At 50.3% G+C, this 21725-nt stretch overlaps 1 protein-coding gene across 7 annotated transcripts in view; it reads right to left on the reverse strand.

Annotated features, from left to right (window-relative positions):
* ANK1 (ankyrin 1) overlaps positions 1-21725 on the reverse strand; it is a 197385-nt gene that overhangs the window by 92281 nt on the left and 83379 nt on the right. Inside the window, exon 1 of one of the 7 annotated variants that reach the window (XM_053916481.2) lies at positions 6229-6307. The exons of the other annotated variants lie outside the window; for them this stretch is intronic. Within the exon in view, the coding sequence (XP_053772456.1) occupies positions 6229-6267 (39 nt within the window). The 5' untranslated portion in view covers positions 6268-6307. Of the gene's footprint in view, positions 1-6228; positions 6308-21725 lie in introns of those variants that run through there. 7 annotated transcript variants of the gene reach the window in all.

Genomic DNA, 21725 nt, shown 5'->3' on the forward strand with positions numbered 1-21725 from the left:
ACTAAGGATGAGTGGCAGCCCTGACCGGTGTGTCTCGGTGGGTCACACGTCGACCCATGAACCAGAACCAGAATGCCCCCAGTTCGATTCCTGGCCAGAGTGCATGCCTGGGTTGTGGGACAGGTCCCCAGCTGGGGGTGTGCAAGAGGCCAGCAATCGATGTTTCTCTCATACATGAATGTTTCTCTCCCTCTCTTTCTCCCTCCCTTCGCCTCCTTCTAAAAATAAAGTCTTTCAAAAAGAAAAGGACGAGTGACAGCCAGAGAGAGTGAGTGCTGGGACAATAAAATGAAGTCGAGGAGTGCAGACAAATGTAGTGGGAGGGCAGACGACTGGAGGGGGCCAGGTGGCCCAGAGCAGTTCCCCTGCGTGTTGCTGAGAGCCCTGCGTTCCCAGGCGCCTTTGCTCCTGTTCTCTGATCTGTAAGCCAGGGAGGGTAGGGCGTTTCTCATGCCCTTGCTGTGAAGCTAAAAGGAAGTAATGTTATTATAATTACTGAATATGATATCAGCACAAGGGCTGAGCACGGAGCTGGGCACATGTGCCCACTCCGCTGGAGTCTGCCGAGTGAGAGTGGTCGCCGGACCGGCCACCGGTGAAGTGTGTGATGCCATTCTGCCGGAAGACCCATCCGTGCCTCATGGCTTCTTCTCTCCTTGGGGACACTGTCTCCTCCTTCGTGTACTCTCCTTGGAGAACATCCTATAAGGGGCTGAGTGGTGGCCCCCAAAAGATATGTCTGTGTCCTAATCCCTGGAAACTGTGAATGTCACTTACTTGGAAAAAGAGTTTCTGCAGATGTACTTGAGTTACATGTCTCGGGATGAGATCACCCTAGCTGACCCAGGGTGGCCCTAAATCCAATGGCAGGTACCCTTCTTGAAGACAGAAAAGAAGCCGCACAGAGGAGAAGGCGACGTAAAGACGAGGCAGAGATGGAAGCGATGCGGCCACAAGCCCAGGAAGCCAGCAACCAGCAGAAGTTGGAAGAGGCAAAGAACAACCTCCGCCCGAGCGCGTCCAGACGGAGCACAGCCCCGCCGGCACCTTGATTTGGACTTGCAACCCCCGGACCGCGAGGGAATAAATTTCTGTTGTTTCAGGCCACTAAGTCTGTGGTAATTTGCCACAGTAGCCGTAACGCATGCACATGTTAATAGTGATCTTCCCTACGCATGGAAGACTCAAAATCCACCGCCAACAATCTCAGTGTCCTACAGATGAAACCCCGACCCCCTCTCCAAACCGGGGGTGCATGCCTTTGCCTGTTAAACTGTTAATCTGGGGCACAAAAGATTCCCCAGCCTCACAGACACTCCTTCACAGCGAGGGCTGCCCGGCCCTCCCCACCCAACTTCTCAGGCCTCCATAGTGCTCTAGAAGAGCCTCTTCCTTTCTCTGCCTCCCCACCCCTTCCAGAAAGTTCTGCATCTGCCTGTTCACAACAGGCACATTGGGATCTCACTGTCGCCAGCACAGCAGGGGAGCCCCTTCCGCACCCCACCACCCCTCCGCCGTGGCACTCCCACTGCTGTCTGCCTCCAGGACCACACCCCGATCATCCCAGGACCCAGAAGCCCTCCACCACTCTCCTTTGCCAACTCCAGCCTTTCCTCTCTTCCAGGTGCGCTCAGCACCTGCCTCCTGCGTGAGGTTGTCCGTGGATGCTCAGTGTTTACCATCTTGAATCTAGAAATGGGAGTTCGATTTTTGATTTTAAAATGTATTTTAGATACATCTTTCTCAAGTAATTTGATGTATGTAAGTCTTATCTCCCCAGCCAAATTATTTGCTCTTGGGGACCAAATCTTCTACCTCTTTTGAGTCGTTCCAAGAATGATGTGTCTACTAGGCAAAGACCTTCCTTGGTCCAAAACACAGGGCACCTAATGTCCCCAGGTCCCTCAGCAAGGTGTCTGTGAGGGAGGAAATATATCATAAATGAGGATCAATCTGTTGAGTTCCTAGGGAAATCAGACGAAAGGTTTAGTCCCTCAGAGAAGTGTCTGTCTGTGCCTGCTGACTCAGAAATCTTGTCCACAATGGTATGTGTGTATACATTCATGTACATATTTTTTCTTATATCCTACTATTAGGAAAAATACATCATTCCCCGAGAATGAGAGAGTTAGAGAGACATATCCCACCGATCCCACCTACCCAAACTATCTTCTGCAGCACAATAATAGGACTTGGGATGAAAACCTGAGCACTGAGGGTAAAACTAGATGCAATATCAATTAACGAGACTGTTAGACTGTTCAACGCCCTGAACCCAGGAAGGGAAGGAGCATTCTGTGTTTCTAACAGACAGGCAAGCATGGAGATAGAGGGCAAGGGAAGCCCGATCTAGACCCGGCTAAAGAGGGTTAAACAGTTTCTGCAGTTAATTGCAACACCATTCCCAGTCACTGAGCAAGTGTATTCACAATGTAACATTTTTTAACCCTCACCTCAGCTGGTCAGGTAGGTATAACTGTTGCTCCCATTTTAGGGGTGACAAAACTGAGGCCTGGAGAGGTTAACAACTTGCCCAAGTTCTGCAGTTAGTTACCAGTCAGGGAATCTGCCCAGGACCCCTGGAATAAAGCCTACGCCTTTCCCCTGCCCTTGACCCTGAGGTGCATTCTCAGCGATTTCAAACCTGAGGGTGTCTAGACAACCGTGACAGATTGTAAAGCTTAGGACGGACCACGTGCCTTTGCCAATCAAACAGTTGATCCAGGGCAGAGAAAGGGTCCCTGGCAGATCCCAGCTCTGACCCCTGAGCCCTTTGTTAAGGCCGAGACAGGCCCCTGAAAAGGAATCGTCTTGTCCCAGTCCTTCCTTCACCGTTGCTAAAACCGGTGGTAAAAATAAGGAGACAGTGAAGGCCACCCAGGTAGTAAGGAGTGGAGTTCCGTGGCTAAGGCCTTTTTGTTTTCCCTTTGGTCCCCTCTGGGTCTAGAGTGGTCAGGACGCCAGCAGGATCCACAGGTGGATTGTGGATGATGGTGTCACTCTCACAGAGCCTCGCTCAGTGTAATTCTACAGTATATTGACTGAGGCTCTATTTCAAGTTCAGGATCCTGCTAGGGCAAGGGGAGCGAAAAGACAAATCAGAATGTTGGTCCCTGCCCTCACGATTTGACACACAAAGTGACTCCACTTTGTGATAAAGGGGTCACCGGTGCAGGCGGCACCCATGGATTCTCTCTGCAAGCACTCACCGAGCCCCACCGAGGTGCCATGAGTAGTTACACTCTAGAGCAAATGGCCTTCGTTGAAATATGAGACCCATTTTCACCATCTTGCCCTTCTGAGCCCGTACTACCCATCTACCTAATTCGACTACCTCCAGTTCAATGACCCGTTCTGGGCGCAATTTCCTGATGCTTCTAGGAACAGTCTGTATGATTCAATAGGGCAGAAGGACAGTCCAAAGAATCCAGTTTGTTCCTTTTAGAGTATTTAGCTGAGTACATACTAACCAAGAAAACACCAACGACAACAATAATAAAACACGAACCAGAGTATCTCTGGGCTGTGATAAATCGGAGCAGTGTCCCTGGCCCTGTTGGAGCCCCACTGTCCCCTCTGAAGCCGGGCAGTCTCAGAGAGGCCTCTCCATGAAAGGAGACTAGAGGACTTAGAGGAGGCTCTCCCTGGGTCCAGAAAATCAGTCCGCAATGTCCCTACACCCTGTGTCACCACCAAGGAGCTGCCACCCCTCCGAGCACCCCACCCACCAAGGCTGTCCACTTGCATCTCTGCCCCTTCCTCATCGTGAGCTTCATTTCATCTCATTTTACCTGTGAAAAGACGGCTTGTACCTGCATTGAGGAGAGGAGGGGTGTGTGCATTTGGTTGTATCCCCTGCTGGTTAACCCACGTGATTTCCCTGAACTTCCTTTCATACCAAAATGCAGTGTGAGGCAAAGGCAGGTTTATAGTTGTGAGCATGCAAAACAATAGTTTATTCTTGTGTTATTATCTATTATTGTATTATTTTCCATATGAACAAATGTAAACCTACTTCTGCCCCACCTGTACATTTTATGAAGCTCTTCCTGTGTTTTGAGCACTCTACTTAAGTTAATTCATCTGGTCCCCCTAAGAATATCAGGAGGCAGGTACTTTCATTGTCTCCTTTGTCCAGATGGGGTAAATGAGCCATAATGAAATTAAGAAACTTGTCCAAAGTCACACAACTAATAATACCTGGCTTGGTCAGGACTGGAATCTAGGTAGCCTGCCTCCGAGGTCTGTCTCTTAACCCCAGTGCTGTTCTGCCTCCCGGGCCAGTTGCTTTCTAGTGCCCAGAAGATTCCTCTCCAGTTCGGCTCCAGCTGGAGGAAGCCTTCCCCCTGCGCAGAGAGGCTGTGCCCCTTCAGCCCTCACTTCGGGAGGAAGCAAGTGGAGGGGAAAGGAAGGGAACAGATTTCCTCCTGGTACTCAAGTTGTCGTGAGGGCTGCTCAGGAAAAGGGAGGTGAAGCCTTGGTTACCTGAGACGCCCAGACTATTATTAAACTTGCACTTCCTGAGTGGGGTGACAGGAGTATAGCAATACAGAAGTGGCGGAGGGGCTCCAGTGTCCTGGGAGGGACAGGCCGGAAGTGCTGCTAAATGTCAGTGTGTCTGTAACACAGGGGCACTGAAGGCTTCAGAAACACGTCCCAGGTCCCCTCTGGGGAACTGACAGGCAAAGTTCACTCTCAGGCCGGCTAAGGGAATCCCAGGGCCCCCTCACACCTCTCTGGGGCTTGAAAGGACCCAAGTTTTCCCAGGACAAATCGTGCCTGACTTTTTCAAGGTCTTTTAGTGCAACAAGTGCAACATTCTTATCTCAAAAGATGAATGGGAAGTGAGCTATTATCAATGTCTGTAAACAGCAGTAAGGCAGTATCTTTCTCCCAAAGGGTCCTGTCTGGGCAAAACGCAGTTCCTTTAACAAAGTCATTGTCAGAATTCGCAGGAAGAGATCCTAGACCCCTTTGCTGCGGGCACTGCAGCACTTTCAGAAGACTAAGTCCAGCAGGCAGCGCTCCTGTGCAGCAGGCCTGCTGGGGGGCGGGGGGCTGCCCTCCACATCTGAGTGCTCCTCCAGACTCGGGGCCAGGTATCCCCCGAGCCCACAGGGGGCCTCCCAGAAAGAACAGTCAGCGCCTGCCAGCTGGCACACCTGTGTATGCTTGCTGCCTTTATCCCATTGACTACAGAGAAACAGAACTGAGCCCTGGGCCAGGGAGGGTGTGTTTCATTTAGTTTCTTCCCTCCCCCCACCACCCCAGAAGTTGTTCTTTAAAGATTTACAAATTGTCCTCAGCCCCCCAATCAGGCTAGCACCGGCAAAGATAAAATGAACACATTGAAGGTGTCACTGAGGAAACGATGTGTACACAGGGGTCCTGGGTTCCCTTATCATTTCCCAACACCACTGCGAGGCCTTGGAAACGCTAGCCATCCCTTGTGCTGTCCCTGGCCGGGCCTTAGAGGCTGGGAGATGCAGGGACGCGGCAAAGCCAGAGTGGACCCTGATGTAGGGAAGACCTGGTGTGAATCCTGCTCTGCCACTTGACGCTGGGCCTGGTACACGTTCCCAAACCTCAATTTCCCCGTTGTTAAAATGGGATGATACTCAGCTTGCTGGGGGGCTGTGAGGATGACAAGGTACAGGGAAAGCACCAGGCTCCTGGGCACACAGCAAGTCTGCCTTCTTCTCGCCCCATTCATTGCCTGTTACCTCTGGACCTCTGGGCCACGGTGCTGCTAAGGTTTAGGGGTCAGGAAGGCGGTGGAAGGCGGTGGGCGAGGCAGACCTTTCTCTGGCCAAGGCCAAGGCCGGGGCATCCCCTCTGGTCCAGCTGGGTCCCCGTGAGGGGCAGCCGCGAGGCTTCACAGCAGAATCCAATCCGTGGGACTCTCCTCCGGGAGTGAGGGGGAGGTGGCCTCAGCTAGGGCCCCGCGTGTCCCGGGTCCCCTCTGGGAAACTGAGCGGAGGCTCCGAGCTCCCGCGTGCGCCGCTGGCCCGCCCGGGCCGCCTCCGCCGCGGCAGCCTCCGAGCCAAAGGAATTTTCCTCTGGATTCTGCCTGAAGCCTCGGCGGCCACCCGGGGCGCGTCCCCGCACCCTCTCGAAAGTTGGCGCTAGCGGAGCCCGCAGCCAGGGGCCCCGAGGCCCGCACCGCGCACGGCAGCCCCCAGCGCGCCGAGCTTCCCGGCCGAGCGGCCGCGGCCGGTCGTCACTCACCGCAGGGTCTGGACGGGACCTGCCCTGTCTCGCTGCCATCGTCCGGCACCCGCGCTGCAATCCGAGCCCGGCTCCCTGCTCCCCCGCCCCCGTTATCTGCACGGCGGCGCTGGGAGCGCCAGCAAGTTACGCGGCATCTGGCTAAAAATACAGGCTCCCTGCGCTGGGCTCCGGCTCCGGCGCGGACTCTGCGCCCGCCCGCCCTCCAGCCAGCCGCTAATGGGATCTCTTCATTTTCTCTCCATTATCATGTCAGATGGGAAAGTTAATGCGAAGCGATCTCCGGAGGGAAGGCACCTGCTGCCAAGCCCAGAGGAGGGGGTGCGTGGAGGGCGCGGTGGGGTGGGGTGCGGCCGGAGCGGTAGGTGCGGGCCCCGGGCGGGGAGCCGGCGCCCCGCCGCTGCAGAAGGAGGTACAAACGTCCAATGGAGGTGAGGAGCTCCAAGCTGCATGGCGCTCCCGCCCTGCCTTCCGCCACCACTGCCCTAATGAATGGGTCCCGGAGCCTGCGAAGGCTGCCAGGGTGAGCTCAGCAAAGTCTATTTATGCCCCGTAACCGATTTGCATGTTTGAAGCTCTTGCATCTTGTCCCGAGATCCTAGCTCATCAGCCTCCGACAGAGTCTGCCGAAGAGCAGAGACGCGCAGTGAAGCCGAGAGGCAGGACGTGGACCTGTCACTACCATCTCCTCCATCCCTCAGGTCTGCGGGTGGTAATGACATGTCACCCAGGGCCGGAGTCAGCTCCCAGCTCTCTGCTCCAGGACCACCCTCACCTTTTCCTGAGGTTATTTCAGGGGCAGATGTCAGGCCTGGCCAAGTCTTGGGGGTGACATCAGGAACTGCCAGGAGCAGACTCAACACCCAGTCATGGCCCTGGGCCCCTGGCAATACCGCTCCTTCAGGTCCCGGCTGTTCGGTATTGTGGGCCTGGCTTCCTGCTCTATTCAAGCAGCAGTCCAGATGAAACGCCAACACCTTCTTTCCACCCCTCCTGCCCTGCCTCATGGGAGCTGTACGCTGCAGAGGGAAGAACACACGGAGCTCCTGAGGTGATGGACCCATCGCGTTACCTCAGTTAACCCACAGCCACCCCTGAGGTGGACAGTGCTGTGACAGTCGCGTGGACACAGAAGCTGAGCCCACAGAGGTTAAGAGTCAGGACCAAGGTCACACTGATAAGTATAGGGTCCAACTGGCTCACAGCCCTTCCGTGAATAGCACTGCCAAGATGCCTAACAAATACATATGTGCTCAGGGCAGGGGAGAAATGATGTGGAGGATGTTCCTGAAGGGAAGAAAAAACTCTGAGAGTGTTTTCCAAAGTAAGAAGCCATTCCACAATTAGGAGAAAGTCCCGAATGAGTGGGATAAATAAAGATCAAGAGAAAAAAGGTCAGAATGTTGCCAAAAAAGAGTGACCTGAAGTGTATGGTGACACTAACGCCTCCCCCTGTGGGTGAAAAAACTGGTATTTAAAGAGAACAGCATCGGCATTCTCCAGGCCTGACACCCTCAATGTCATCGGTGGGTGGATTTCAGGGCAGGCAACCCCTGGAAGTTGGCTGGAAAACACTCGCGCGGATGCACCAAAGGCAGGGCGTCTGGGTGCAGGAAGTCACTGCAGCCCCTTCACTTCCCACACACCCAGTTTTAAAACACAGGCCATCCTACAGGTCTCTTACCCCACGCCTCTTAAAACTGCCTCTCAGCTCTGCTCAACCCTCTACCCCGAGAGCCTCAATTAATAAATTATGGTTACTGGAACAGCCCTGATCATAGCCCAGTGGAGTATCTCAAGGGATTCTAAAGCGCTGTTCCAACATTAATATTTAGAGAGAGAGCAAATGCCCTACTCAGATGAAAGATGAATAATATGCATGATACTGTCAAAACACTGATATAATTGATTCGCTCAATGAGCTGAAAGACTCTTTTTTAACAGCTATATTGACGTGTAATTGACATACTGTAAATCACATATTTAAATATATAATTTGTTAAGTTTTGATATTGTGTATCCCTCCCCCATAAAATTATCACTACAATCAAGAAAATGAACCTCCAAAAGTTTCCTCCTGCCCCTTAGTAATCCCTCCCTCCTGCCAGTTGGTCCACACCCTTGTCAACACTTGGTATGGTCGGTCTCAATTTAGACATTCTAATAGGTGTGTACTAGTATTTCAGCATGGTTTTCATTTGCATTTCCCTAAGAACTGATGATGTTAAACATCTTTTCAGGGGCTTACTTGCCATCCACATATGTATTTAGATTTGTTGTTTTGTTTTGTTTATTTTTTGGTGTGGGTGTTTTTTTTTTTTTGGTAATGTACCTGTTCAAATATCTTGCCCATTTTTTAATTGGGTTGTTTATTTTCCTATTATTGAGTTTTGAGAATATCTGTTTTAAACGTGAGATAAACTGAGATCTTGCAAGTAAACTGAAACGTTCAAAGTTAAATAGCAAAAAATTCCCAGTCGAAAATCAGTACGCAGGTCTCGTAACTCCTAAGCCCAGCGCTCTCTATACCATACAATGCCATGGGCTACGTACGATCGCAGAGAAAAAGAGGAGATGGTCGCAGTGGGCCAGAAGCTGAGCACGATCCATAGCCCTGGGAGAGAACTGGGGAAGGCGCTGAGCTATTACCGGAGGACTTGAGTACTCGGGACTGCCAAGAAACCTTTTTTCCCCCTGGTAAAGTCTTTTTAATGGTCTTCCTTTTACAAACTGTCAAGACGACAGTTTTAATAGTTTTAATTGTACTTGCTTTATCTTTCTTCTCTTTTAAAAAATTTTTAAATTACAGTGGACATCCAATATTATCTTATGTTAGTTTCAGGTGCCTAGTGGTTAGACATCTGTATCACCAATAAGTCTAGCACTCACCTGGCATCATGCATGGTTATTACAATATTATCGCCTGTATTCCCCACACTGTACTTTAAGGAATTTTTGACAATAGCCATGACTTCGTTAGGGTTAAAGCTTTGCAACTCAGACATGCAAAGAGCGAGGCAAGGCCCAAGAGGAGAAGAAAGGGAACGATTACAGAAATCTTGCTCAGTAAGGCCCGAGGTTAAAGGAACTGAGATGATAGACACATGTGAAGAAGAAAAAACTCAAGGATACAGCCCTTAAGATGTAACCTCCTCCAACACTACAGCCTGGACCCCCAGCAGGGAGCTAACTACATGGTGCCCTTTCCCAGGTGTGGTAGCCTGGTCTCCACAACTCAATTATACGCTTCTCACAGGCAGAGACAGCTTGGTTCAAACATTCAGTGTGCCCAATCCCTGCTCCTCACGTCTCCCACCAGCTCCCTCTGTGATCGGCACAGTGCCGGGCAGTGGTGCCAAATAAATGCTTGCTGACTGACGTTTGTAGATAACATACCCACCGTTTCCATTCCTCGCGAGGAAATTGTAAGTCATTGGGTTAAATTGATGTAGAAAAGATTTAGATTAGACAGAAAGAAATTTCCAGCTGTAAGGGATGCGACTTAACAGAACTCATTATTCAGAAAGGGCTGAATCTTTGCTAGGGATCTTTCAGGATAGCAGAAAAAGATAACTCACCATTTGATGTGGTACATAGAAGCACAGAATAAACACATTAACTTGTAGGGGTCTCTCTGGGTTTGAGGGATTCAAAACCTCCATCCCTGCCTAAGGCAATGAATAATCATCCTGTGCCTTGCCTGTTTCCTACTTTTCTTCATACCTCAAGGCTGTACTTTTTACTGCAGGTATTCAGTGTGCCCAGGAGATCTGCCAGTGACAGTTACTGAAACTAAAGCAAAGGAACAGAAAGGGATGGATGGGCTAAACGAAAAACTAGGGGTTCCCAGAGAGGATGCTGGACCACGTGTCTATCCTACAGGTTCTTGGCGTGTGCAGGTTTTTTCCAATCTTGCTAAATATTTCACCAACTGTCTCCGCAGGTCCCTCGGCAGACCAGCCTAGTGAAGCGCTGGAGGCTGTGTCTTTGGAGTTCTCTGTCCTCAGGACACGTGACGCTACACCTGGAGGGGGCGGTGCAGAGAGAACGAGGGAGGAAAATTCTCTGCGCAACCCTAAAACCCTTGGGTAGAGTGGGAGCCTAGGACAGTTGACGGGTCCCCTGCTGCGAATTCTCCCGTGAATCTTTAGCTCTTCCAGAAACTGGGAGAACACTTCTATTTTTGGTCAAAAGCCTGAAGCAAAGAATCCCAGGTGTATGGGATTCTCAGATGACTCTGCCTCCCGGGACACGCTAGGGGAACAGGAACGGGCGGCTTCCGGTGGTGGCCGGCGTGGACACAGCTGGCTCCTCTCTGAAGGAGCACGGGCGCTGCGCCACCACCCTCGCCTGCAGGTCACTGGAGGACAGATGTGCCCCAACTGCTGCTCCTGCTTTAACCCTCTTCACGATCTACTCGGACCCGGATCTGACTTTTAATAACAGTACTACTGGCTTTTCCGGGCAGCCTTGAATTACTTGATGTTAGTAAGGCCACCGTAGTTGAGCTGCATAACTTGTAATAAGGGAAATAAATTTTCTGAGCATCGATTTCTTCATCAGTAGAATGAAAATAACTTGGCTCATCTCCCCAGGTATTGTGTGAATAATGTAAAAATACTTAGCACCACTTCGGGCACATAGTAGGTTCTCCATAAATGACAGTGGACGCTCTTTTTCCCTCCTGTACCTCCCTTCGTTCTTTTCAGCCAAAGCATTTGTCAAAGGTTAACACCTTCCCACCGCCATCCCCACCCCCAGATGCATGGGGTGGTGCTGTTCTTGTTTCTGCCCTGGAAAATTAGGGCCTAGTCACTGCTTATCCAAGGTCAAACATCACGTCTGAAAACAGGCCCCCAAGAATCCGCAGTGCTCTGATGTAGCAACTAGACCTCTCGGGTTTATAACGCACCATTTTCCATCTCCGTTTTCTCTGCAGTGAGAAAACAGCTCTCCAGTGGTGTTACAGCTGAAGCCCTGCTCCCCAGCCCTGAGTCTGACAGCTCCTCTTGCATGAATGCTGCATCGTGGTCTGCTGACAAGTACGGCTTCTCTCTCCACCATGCTTCTATCTGTCCTGCCCCTCACCCACAAAGGGAGTGGCCCCAGCTCCTAGAATATCTGCGCACAGCTGATAAGGGTGGGTTACCAGGAACTCCACCCTTTACCGAGAAAGGCAGACTGGGTTATCGCCACCGAGAGCCAGCCACCCGCCACCCCTGGCATTTGAAAACCATTAAGAGCATCGCAGCTGGGAAAATGTTATTCTTCTGACAGACACCATCACCCCCTCCTCCACCAGCCCCCTCCCCGGATACTTAGAAAGGAACTTCACATAGAACACACACTACCGATGCCACATTGAGTGGACTAAGAAATCTAGCCTGACGCCCTTCAGGCTGTATAATTAATTCCTTTTCAGTAGTGAGAGAAGGAAGGGAGAGGAGAAAGGAGAGTCTTGGTTGTTTTTCTGTCTAACTCCGCATGGTGAGCTCCCAGTGGCCAGTTAGGACGCTCCGCCTCTCGGGAGCAAGGGATCCCGAGAACGGGTCTATTTAGGGAGGTGATCGGAGCCGGGTATCAGGTCCCACGGTGCTGGCACTGATCTCTATCATGTTCATTTTAAGAGGGTTGGCCAGCCTGGAGTCTATTTTTAGACCCATGAGAAAGGTGTTACATGGATTCCAGAGAGGGCTGACAGTGAACCTGAGTTCACTGCCGGGGAGGTGGGAGAGAGCGACACTAAATCTAGAATTTTCCCGGCACATACACACAGGGGTTCCCCTTGTTCCTGGGACCAGATATTGAACTTGGGACTGTCCTTCCAAAGGGATCTCTTTAGTTGCAGGCCCACTCTGACATGACCTCGGTGGAATTTGATTCCTCTCTCGACCTTGGGTTGGAATAGGGTTTTGCCCCATGGGTCAATTTTTCAGTATTAAGGTTTTGGTTTTTTATATCCCCACTCCCACCACGAAAAAGCAATTGTGCTTTTTAAATATGCCTCTCATCTCCCTCTTCTGATATTCAAATTCTATGCTCTGGACCTCCCCTTCTCCCCCACCTTCGGCTATGCCCCCAACCCAGCAGGGCCCACCGCCGAGACTTGGCCAATGCGAGGAGGAGCCAAGCAAAGCCTGAGCTCCCAATGGTCTCTGTGCCCAGCACCCCAGAATCCTGCTCTTGTGTTGGAGAGGAGGGTGGGGAATGGCAAGTCAGCAGGGGACAGGATTATTTTGCCAATAGTTAGAAGCAAACAGGCATCCAAACGCCACTGTTCCTCATCAAATAACCAGATGAAGAGAACAGAATGTTTTATGTACAATAACAAATTTCAGCTTCAGCATCCATTTCTCTTTTTGGATAAGAAATTAAACCAGAATTCCTAAAGAACTAAATGCCTTGAAAAGAAGCGAATGCTTTTGCTGAGCAGCTCTGGAACCACCTGGAACAACCTGCGCAGGGAACCGAGTATGAGATGAGGTGCCTTCTCAGAGTCACTCATCTGGAATCCCGCGCCCAGCACCAGAGAAGCTCCCACCACATGCCTCTTGAGTTGGAGAATAGGATTCCGTTCCCCAAGTCCACCAAACAGGTGCTTCCGCCAGGCTGAGTCAGAACAACACACGTGAGGGTCAGTGTGACGCCGACCACACACCAGAGGCTCCACAAAGGTCAGCCGAATTGGATCTGAAGGAATCCAATCAATTCCGATTTTAAAACGAATCACATCGGTGCGGGGACGGCGGGGGCTGGTTGACCACTCTCTTCATCTCCCCACAAGCTATCACGGCCCCTGTGGAAACAGCTCTGGAAACACTGCCATTTCCTGGGTGGGGAAGTTACAGGTGCTGCCCACCCCAGCGCCCTGGGCTGTGCTCCGGGAACGGACCCCCGTGCCCCATCCATACCTCAGCCTTTCCCCCACGACCTCCATTAGCACTGAATTGCCATCCAGGCCCAACTGCCAAGGCAACGAGGCAGACAGTCTTCAACAGCTCACCTCCCTCTGCTGAGGATGAAAAGATGTTGGGATGTCACGAGGTGCGTACATAGAATCCTAACAGCATTCCCCATCATCGAGTGTGCCGGCCCACGCTGTGTCGCCATGCCTCATTTCCCCGCTGTGTGAGGCACTGGCTACATTCAGAAGTGACGCTTCAGAACATATTGCCTGGCGGCTGCTGGCACAGCCCAGGAGCAGAGTGGAGATGACACACGTTCTGGGAAATGTGTATGAGACACACTGCCAGAACAGTCCCATTTACTCCACGAGGGCTGCTGCTTCCCACGTGTGTATGGAAACCTGCCTCTGCAGCCTGCTGGCAATGGGAGGCAACTGCACACTCCAACGCGCTTCTCCCTGGGATGCGCTACGCTGGAAAACGTCGTGTCTTTCCAATGGCCAAATGGACTTGAGCATCGGCAGCGCAGCTCAGGGTTCCAGAGCTTCCGAAGGAAGGATGCCCAGCACCAGTTCAGACAGCCCTGCGTGGCTGCCCAGCAGTCCCGCTCAGGCCTTTCTGTCTCTTGAACAATTCTCCCTGAAGTGACAGAGCCACAATGGGTGACCCATGGCCAGCTGGACCTGCCTGAAGAATTCCAGAAGGGTGTGGGCTCCCCACAGTTTGTCCAGCTTTTGTAGCTAGGCAGTGTCAGTTTAGGGGTGGCAGCCTTGGAACACCCACTAGGACCTGGGGCTTAGGAAGATCATACTGGGTGACCCTCCCATGTCCCCTAGCCCACAGTACCTCGTGGTAGTGACAATGACGTACAAATGAAGGAGCAGGAAGGGGGAAGGATCTGAAAATAATAGCTAAAATTTACAAGCCAGGTACTGTTCTAAGCATATTAAATATCTTTACATATTTAATCGTCACAATCGCCCTACAAGGTAACTACTATTATCAGCTCCATGTGACAAAAGACAAAGCCAAGGCACAAAAATATTGAGTAAAGTGCCCCAAATCACCGAAGAGTACCACGATGCTTTAGGCAGTGTGTGAAGCAGAGTGAAGGGAGGGGACTGTGCTTGATTAGAGGCCACTGAAGGATTTTTTAGGGTAGGTGAGAAGTGAGACTTGACATTACGCAGGAAAAACTAGTCTTAGCAACTAAGATCTCTGTATTAATTTGGCCATTCTCTCGTCAGAAAAGACCCCGCCCCTGACCCAAGGCACAGTGACGCAGAAATGTTAGGCGGTGCTTAAGTTAACCCAGGCCCTTTCCAAAGGGTTTAATGACAGGTGATTGAGCGGAGACTGCCTCTTTCCAGAAGGTTGGGGAAATGGAGCGTTTTGAAACAACAGGTTGATTTTAATCCCAGTCTACTCCAGTGGACTTCTCTAGAATTGTAACAGTAACTTCAGTAACACCCTCTTCTCACCAGGCGAAAGTGGCTCCAGGAAGCAGGTGCTAAGCTTTCCCAGCTGGCCCTGGGCCCTCGGCCCTGGGGAGGGATAATGACACCTGGTATCCTTAGGGACCGGCTGCTGTGCAACCAGCTTCCTTCCCCTTCAATCGGACCCTGATGGTCAGGGGCAGACCCAGCTGGCCAACTGCTGACTGAGGAGGTTTCCTTTCTCTTCCTGGGGCCAAAACAGTTCAAAGCAATTAACCAGTCACAATACTGCCTAGCCTACCTACCCCCTCCTGAATTTTGCCATTCCTCAAAACTTGACCACAGGAAGACAGACTCTTTCAAGATACAGAACAGACTGATGGCTGTCAGAGGGGAGGGGAGGGCGCTAAGGGGGCTGGGTGAAAAAGGTGAAGGGATTAAGGTAAAACAAAAACCCTCACAGACACCAACAACAGCGGGGTGATTACGGAGGGAACGGGGTGGAAGGGGAGGTAGGAGACGGAATAGGGCGGATAAATGGTGAGGGAAGGAGCCTAAACGTGGGGTGCTGAACACACAATATAATATCCAGAGGATGTGTTACAGAACTGTAGACCTGAAACCTACGTAATTTCATTAACCAGTGCCACCCCAATAAATTCAACTGAAAAAAAAAGATCCTCTCAAGCTCCTTTCAACGGGATGTTTAGCAGCCCCACTGAAGAACACCTTGCCATCCGCCCCCTGGTCCCTGGTTCCATGTGCTCTTTACTGCCAAGGCAACAGGAGCAGGTGGCACAGATATTTTACACGGGGCTAGTCATATCCTTAACAATTGAGTAGAGACCATTATGTTTCTATTTAATTGTCTTGTAAATTCTGGATGGATTCTCTTTCAAATATCTTTTCATACAGTATTTATATCACCCCTTTGATAATCATTTAAATAAAACAGGCAAAGCAGTAAGCTATAAATCATGAGCCACCTGTCACTGCTCTTCGTCCTGCTAATCTGCACCCCCACACACACACTGGGTGAACCCCCAGGCATCTCACTCATCTGGACATTTCTAATCTGCACAATGAGGAAGCACGTCTAGATGGCCCCTTTGAAAAACTCTGGCTTCGTATCTTTTTTAAGAAATTAAATGTTTTGGATGTATTGATGTTCTTTGCATCTCTGAAATGTTACAACTTTATGAAGTGAAGACCTTATTTCTACTCCAGCATCCACCACGTAGGCCACTTCTATAAGCTGCTTTTTTTTTAAGATTTGACTTATTCATTTTTAGAGAGAGAGGAAGAGAAGGAGAAAGAGAGGGAGAGAAACATCAGAGTGTGGTTGCCTCTCACATGCCCCCTGCTGGGGATCTGACCTGCAACCCAGGCATGTGCCCTGACGGGGAATCAAACTGGCCACCCTTTGGTTCTCAGCCTGCACTCAGTCCACTGAGCTACACCAGCCAGGGCATAAGCTGCTTTTCAACATGACCTTTCTCAGCACCCCCAACCTTGAACTCCTAGATAAAGGAAGGGGAAGTATTGGAGAACGAAGGAGAGAAATGGGCTGTGAACCAAGTATCACTAAAAAACCATTGTCGTGTTGATAATGACTGTGCTGGTTCTCAGCCTCCAGAGACAGACGTTTCCAGGATTTCTGAAAAAGGAGACACAGATGCTAATCAACGTTTCCAAAGGAAAATCATTGCCAATATCCACAACACTTTTAGTCCCTCAAGTGATTTTAGGGTGAGAGTAACAGACAAAGTATCAATACAAGGCTTAGTGATACAAATAGCTCTGCGTCTCCTCATACGTATATTCTTCCATTCAAAGATGAGCTTGTTGAACTGCCCTGTGCAATCGGAGAACCCGGTGGCAGACACAAAAAGGTATATTCTGTGGTTCCAACCCTGGGGAAGACTGCAGACTAGCAAGGTGAAGACACAGCTATACTGAACATAACAAGGAACAGCGAACACGTGAAAGACTCAGTGAGACAACAGCTCAAGAGATGCCCCATGGCAGCGCATGAGAAAACCAAACAAGGAGTGCTGGCTGTTCAAAGGAGGGGTTGGGACTGCAGGCGGAGCCTTTGATGAGGTTTGAACCAAACCTTAAGGACTGCTAGTTTATAGGCAGTCATGGGGATCAGTTCCAACACCACCGAAGCTTATTTGGAGCCACCTGTGTTCCAGGTGTTTGCTGACAGAAGACCATCAAAAAGAACACATGCTTCCAGCAGAATGCGTGGATCCCGAAACAACCCCTTGCCGATGAATATATATTTATGTTAGGCAGCAAAATAAATGTGCCTGTTCTAGGGTTGTGTGAACAGTATGCAAAAGAATAACTCACTCCCAATGACAGTACAGCTTTGAAAGTGTTAAACGTCTCCCGTCGTGAGACTGAAGGCAGTTTCCATCTCTCAGGAAGACGCCCCGCCCAGAGGAAAATGGGATGATGGCTGTTTGAGTCATTCATTCGTTTAAGAACTATGAGTGCCTCTTAGGTGTTGACACTGTTTAGGGTCCAGCACGGGACAGACAGACAGCAACCCTGCTCTCCTGGAGCCTGCATTCCAACGGGGACAGGGCTGTGCACAGAAGGGCTGCGGACAGAGCGACAATAAGATAGGGAGGTGACAAGTGCCATAAAGGAAAATGTGACCGGGACAGGGAGGGAGAGTGAGGAGGGTGCAGTGTTGGTACAGGAGACCTATCTGAGGACAAGACCCTGGGGCAGAGGCCTGAATGTGTGAGGGACGGACCTTGAGGTATCTGGATGCACACAGGTTGTGAGAGGTCAGCTGGACAGTCCAGGACCACTCTAGGAAGGCCCTCCTCTATACCTACAGGTTCTACACCATGCGACAAGAAATTAGAGGCTCTTGTAGAGGAACCACAAAAAGAATGAAAGACAATAATAACAGGTAACACTTTCGTGGGTGCTTTTTATGTGCGAGGCACTGTTTTAAGCATCTTACAAGTACCAACTCATTGCACCCTCACAGCAGCGTTAGTGGGTAGATGCTCTGATTGTCTGTATTGATGAGTGGGAAACAGAGGCGCAAAGAGGGTAAGAAACTTGCCCAAGTTCCTACAGCACAGAAGCAGTAGAGTCCACATTTGAACTCAGCCATCTGGAGCCCAGCCCGCTCCTGTAAGCATTCTGCCCTACAGGACAGCAGGACAGTAGGATAGGAAGCCCAGGAACTCTGAGGAAGCAATAAATAAAAGGGACCTCAGGTCTGGCTCGGAGAGAGAGAAGAGATAAAGCCTGGGCAGGCCTCTTCTCTAAGAGCTCAGGGTGTGTTCTACAGCAAGGCTTTGTCCAGGCCACTTATTCTAATTATTATTTAGCATTTGCTAAGTGCCTGCCCTGTCCTGAGGCCAGTCAGGGAGGCGGACACCCCAGACTGCTGAAACAGGGCTCCGGAGTCCTTCTCGGGGCTTCGCCTGAAGGCAGCTGTCCAAGCAGACCAGGCAGGAGGCCCACGTGCACCTCTCGATTTTGAACCAGTAACTTTCAATTCTTTCCTCTCGGACTCTCATTGAATTTCTAAACAGCAGGAACACTTCTCAAATGCCTGTAGGAGTTTGTTGAGTTAACCTGAGTGACTCATTATTATAGCATCAGCTTATTCTCCTCTCCTCCCGGAGATGAGACACCTTCCTACACCCCCTGGGGGAGGGGAGAAGAGCAGACTCCTCTCTTTTACTAAATTCTTCCCACCCAATTAGGCATTTGCTTCTTGGGTCCACAAAGTACGGAATTTCCTGGAGCCCGAGGCCTGGGTGGCTCCAGTCATTACCCAGGCCACTCCCGGGGATTGTGTGTGCATGTCTGTGGGGGGGTGGGGGGGGGACTGTCACTGTCAGGGAAACTTCAGACATCAAGACAAACAGTGGGTCAAGGGTGTTAGACTCCAGGGGCTGGGGGCTGGGTGAGGAGGAAGGATGGTGAGGAGGACAGAGGGCTGCTGGATTCACTGTCTTTCCTGCAGGTAAGTGTACTATAATTTGCCAGACGGATGACTTAAAGAGGTACAGACAGTTGGGAGAAGGGGGTTGTGGGTGGGGAGAGACCATAACACACACAAAAATCAAAAGTGGTTTGGCACTGAACTTCTCATAGCACCACACTAAGAAATTGGTGAAATCCCCAACAGGAAATGCTAAAGAAAAGCGTCTTTGCCCTGTTCTTCTATATTTGTGGGAAGTATCCCTCCCATGGATAAAACATCAGCATTTTCTGTTTTAATTGAGGCCTCTGTTTGGAAGGCTGGAGGGAAGGGATGAAAACCAGCTGGGGGTTTTGTTGGTGGCGGAGATGAAATCACCTGTGGCCTTGCCCCTTTTACCCCTCAGCCTTGCCTGCTTTCCCAGTCAGTCAGCAAGCTTCAGACTGCCCACAAACCCACAGCGAGGCCCCGCCTCGGAGCTCTCCCCTGCTTGCAGGGTCAGCATGTCGTGCAATTCAAGGAACACCTGTACACAGACGCCACATGAACCATCCCCCTCAAATGGTTGTGCCACTTGCCTTCCGTTTGGGTTCCGCCCCCCAAGGATCGTGGAGTGGACCCTTCTTCCCAGGGTCCCTGAGACCTGGGTGCTCCAGCTCTGATCTCAACACATTCCCAACCTCCCTTCTCCCTCTATTTCCAAGTTGCCCCCCAGCCAACCCCAGTTTTGGAGAAGTCTACCCTTGTTGGGGGGCAGTTGAAGGAAGAAGAAATATTTCCACAGAGAGCTGTTAAACCAAACATGCAAATCTCAAGGCCAGGACACAGCGCCAAAAAGAAACTGGCATGTAGTACAGGAAGCCCATCTGTGTTGCGTGGGGACGTGCCCGGCATTTCTTGGGTGGGTATTTCACTCTGGGAGGGCACAGCTGCTATCCTTCAGGCCTCCTAATGTCACCCCTCCACGTGTCTCCCTTCATCTGTTTGCCACTGACCAGTGAGTGACAGCAAGCTAGTCACCTAACCATTCCTCGGCCCAGTCTCCCCCTCACAACATGAGATCTCACTTGCCAGTGGGCGCATCAGACTGAGTGAGTCAGTTCTGCATCCTGCAGGTCTGTCCCTAAATACCTCTAAGGCCATCTCCCCCACCCCCCTGCCTTCCCCAGTATTTCCTAACACCCACAGGGTGGGGAGCGGGGAGTTGCCTCCTGTTGGGAACCAATTCAGGTGGTCTGGGATTCTTGGTGAATTAAATACTGAGCATTTTACATGAATCAAGATATAGTACATTGCATAAATTAATTTTTACTTCGCCTTACACATTTGGGTTGGGACCTCTCTAATCACCTCTGCAAATCTAAGTAAACAAGGTGCAAATCTGGATCCCAAAGTAGACGAAAGAATTCTACCATATGCAGATGATAAAATTTCAAGTATTTCATTGACTCGACCATTAGACACCACTGACCAGGGAGTCCCAAGATTTTTAAATGCTAAATGGAAAAGGCATTCCTAAAACACCCGCATCAGAAAATGCTCTTTTGCTCATCTCAGATCCAGTTCCCCTGATTTAGTGATTTTCTCATTTTCCCAGAAAGCTGTTAAACCAACCATGCACACTGTCCAGGCCCCACAGACCCAGGGAGAGAAAGAAATTAGAAAACATTTAGATAAGTCAGCCCTTAGCAAAGTAACTGCACCAGAGTGAACGCAGCCCATGCAGTTTGTGCTAACCAACCCCCTCGCCTCTTGGGGTTGGATACCTTATAATCACGTGGTTCAAAGTTGTCATTTCCAAGGTCATGTAAGTCCTACTCTCAGTCCATGCAACTGTCCTTCCTTGGAAATTCTTGATGGGCCTCTGATCAGATACTTTCCTCTTTGGAGAAGTCTAATTGTTGGCAAGTTCTTTCTCATATAAAATAAAATTGAAATCTGATTTCCTATGATGTCTCCCTGACCCTTGACTGGGTGCTGACATTGGAAACAGCAGGGGGTGAGTCTCTGCTTGCCGTTGGCACCCTAGTGACAGTTAGGGACTTTCAGCCTCTTTTTTTTAAGATGTTATTTATTTTCAGACAGAGGGGAAGGAAGGGAGAAAGAGGGAGAGAAACATCAATGTGTGGTTGCCTCTCACATGCCCCCACTGGGGACCTGGCCCACAACCCAGGCATGTGCCCTGACTGGGAATCAATCAGCTGACCCTTTGGTTCGCAGGCCAGTGCTCAGTCCACTGAGCCACACCAGCAGAGCTCTTTCAGCCTCTTTAGTCTGGCTTCTCTTGCTTGTTCCTTCAAGGCTTCTCCCAGCCACGGTTCCAGATCCTTTTCCTGGATGATTCCTGCCTCCATGGGTGCTCCAATTACTAAGGTCTCTCCTGAAAGAAAAATCTGAACACCACCCTCTCAATGTAGCCTGACGCTACGTTTCCCAAAGTGTGTTCCCAGGAACGCCAGCCCTGTGCAACGCCACCCCACAGGGTGCCCTGGGCGAGCCAATGTGAGAAGTACAAACTCTATCCTTAGAAAGTCTCAGGGCAAGAGAGCACGTTAGAGCTCCGAGCAGTCGTGGAGAAAACCTGCCAGTGGAGTTGAAGCCAGTGTACGTCGATGGTATTTGACTCTAAGACTCTATTTCACCCCACGTAACAGTCTCAGGGAAGGCTGGGGGCTTTCCCTCTGACTGATTCGAGCTAGCTAAGCCCCACAACACTGCACTGTCTTGGTCCACCCCGCTCTCTGTCCCCTTACCCACCCCGCCCACACCTCCTCGACATCCAGGACCTAATAACATTACAACAGAACACTCCATTGCAATAGCCAGCTGTATTTAGTGAATTCCTTCTTAAAGCAACACATCTTTGGGGGATCTAACTAAACATTTCCATAATTTCCTGTTTGGTACATGTGAATTTTAGTATACTGCATTTTCTCCTCTTCAGTGAGCCCTGTAATACAACTAATGCAATGCTACCACCTGCTACAGGGATTTTTTTTAGGCAATTGATGATTGTCATTAAATTCACTAAAGAATATGAAAGACAGGAGAAAATTGGAAATATTTGGGGTTACTTTTAGCATGTATGGTGTATCTGAATCTATTCAGTTAAAGCATTTCTTTTTTTGCCTTCCATGAAAGATTTCATGTTTAATAATTTTCTTAGGCACTTCGAGAGCTAACTCCTGAAAG

This window comes from Desmodus rotundus, chromosome 13, assembly GCF_022682495.2.
Source record: "Desmodus rotundus isolate HL8 chromosome 13, HLdesRot8A.1, whole genome shotgun sequence".
Lineage (NCBI taxonomy): Eukaryota > Metazoa > Chordata > Mammalia > Chiroptera > Phyllostomidae > Desmodus > Desmodus rotundus.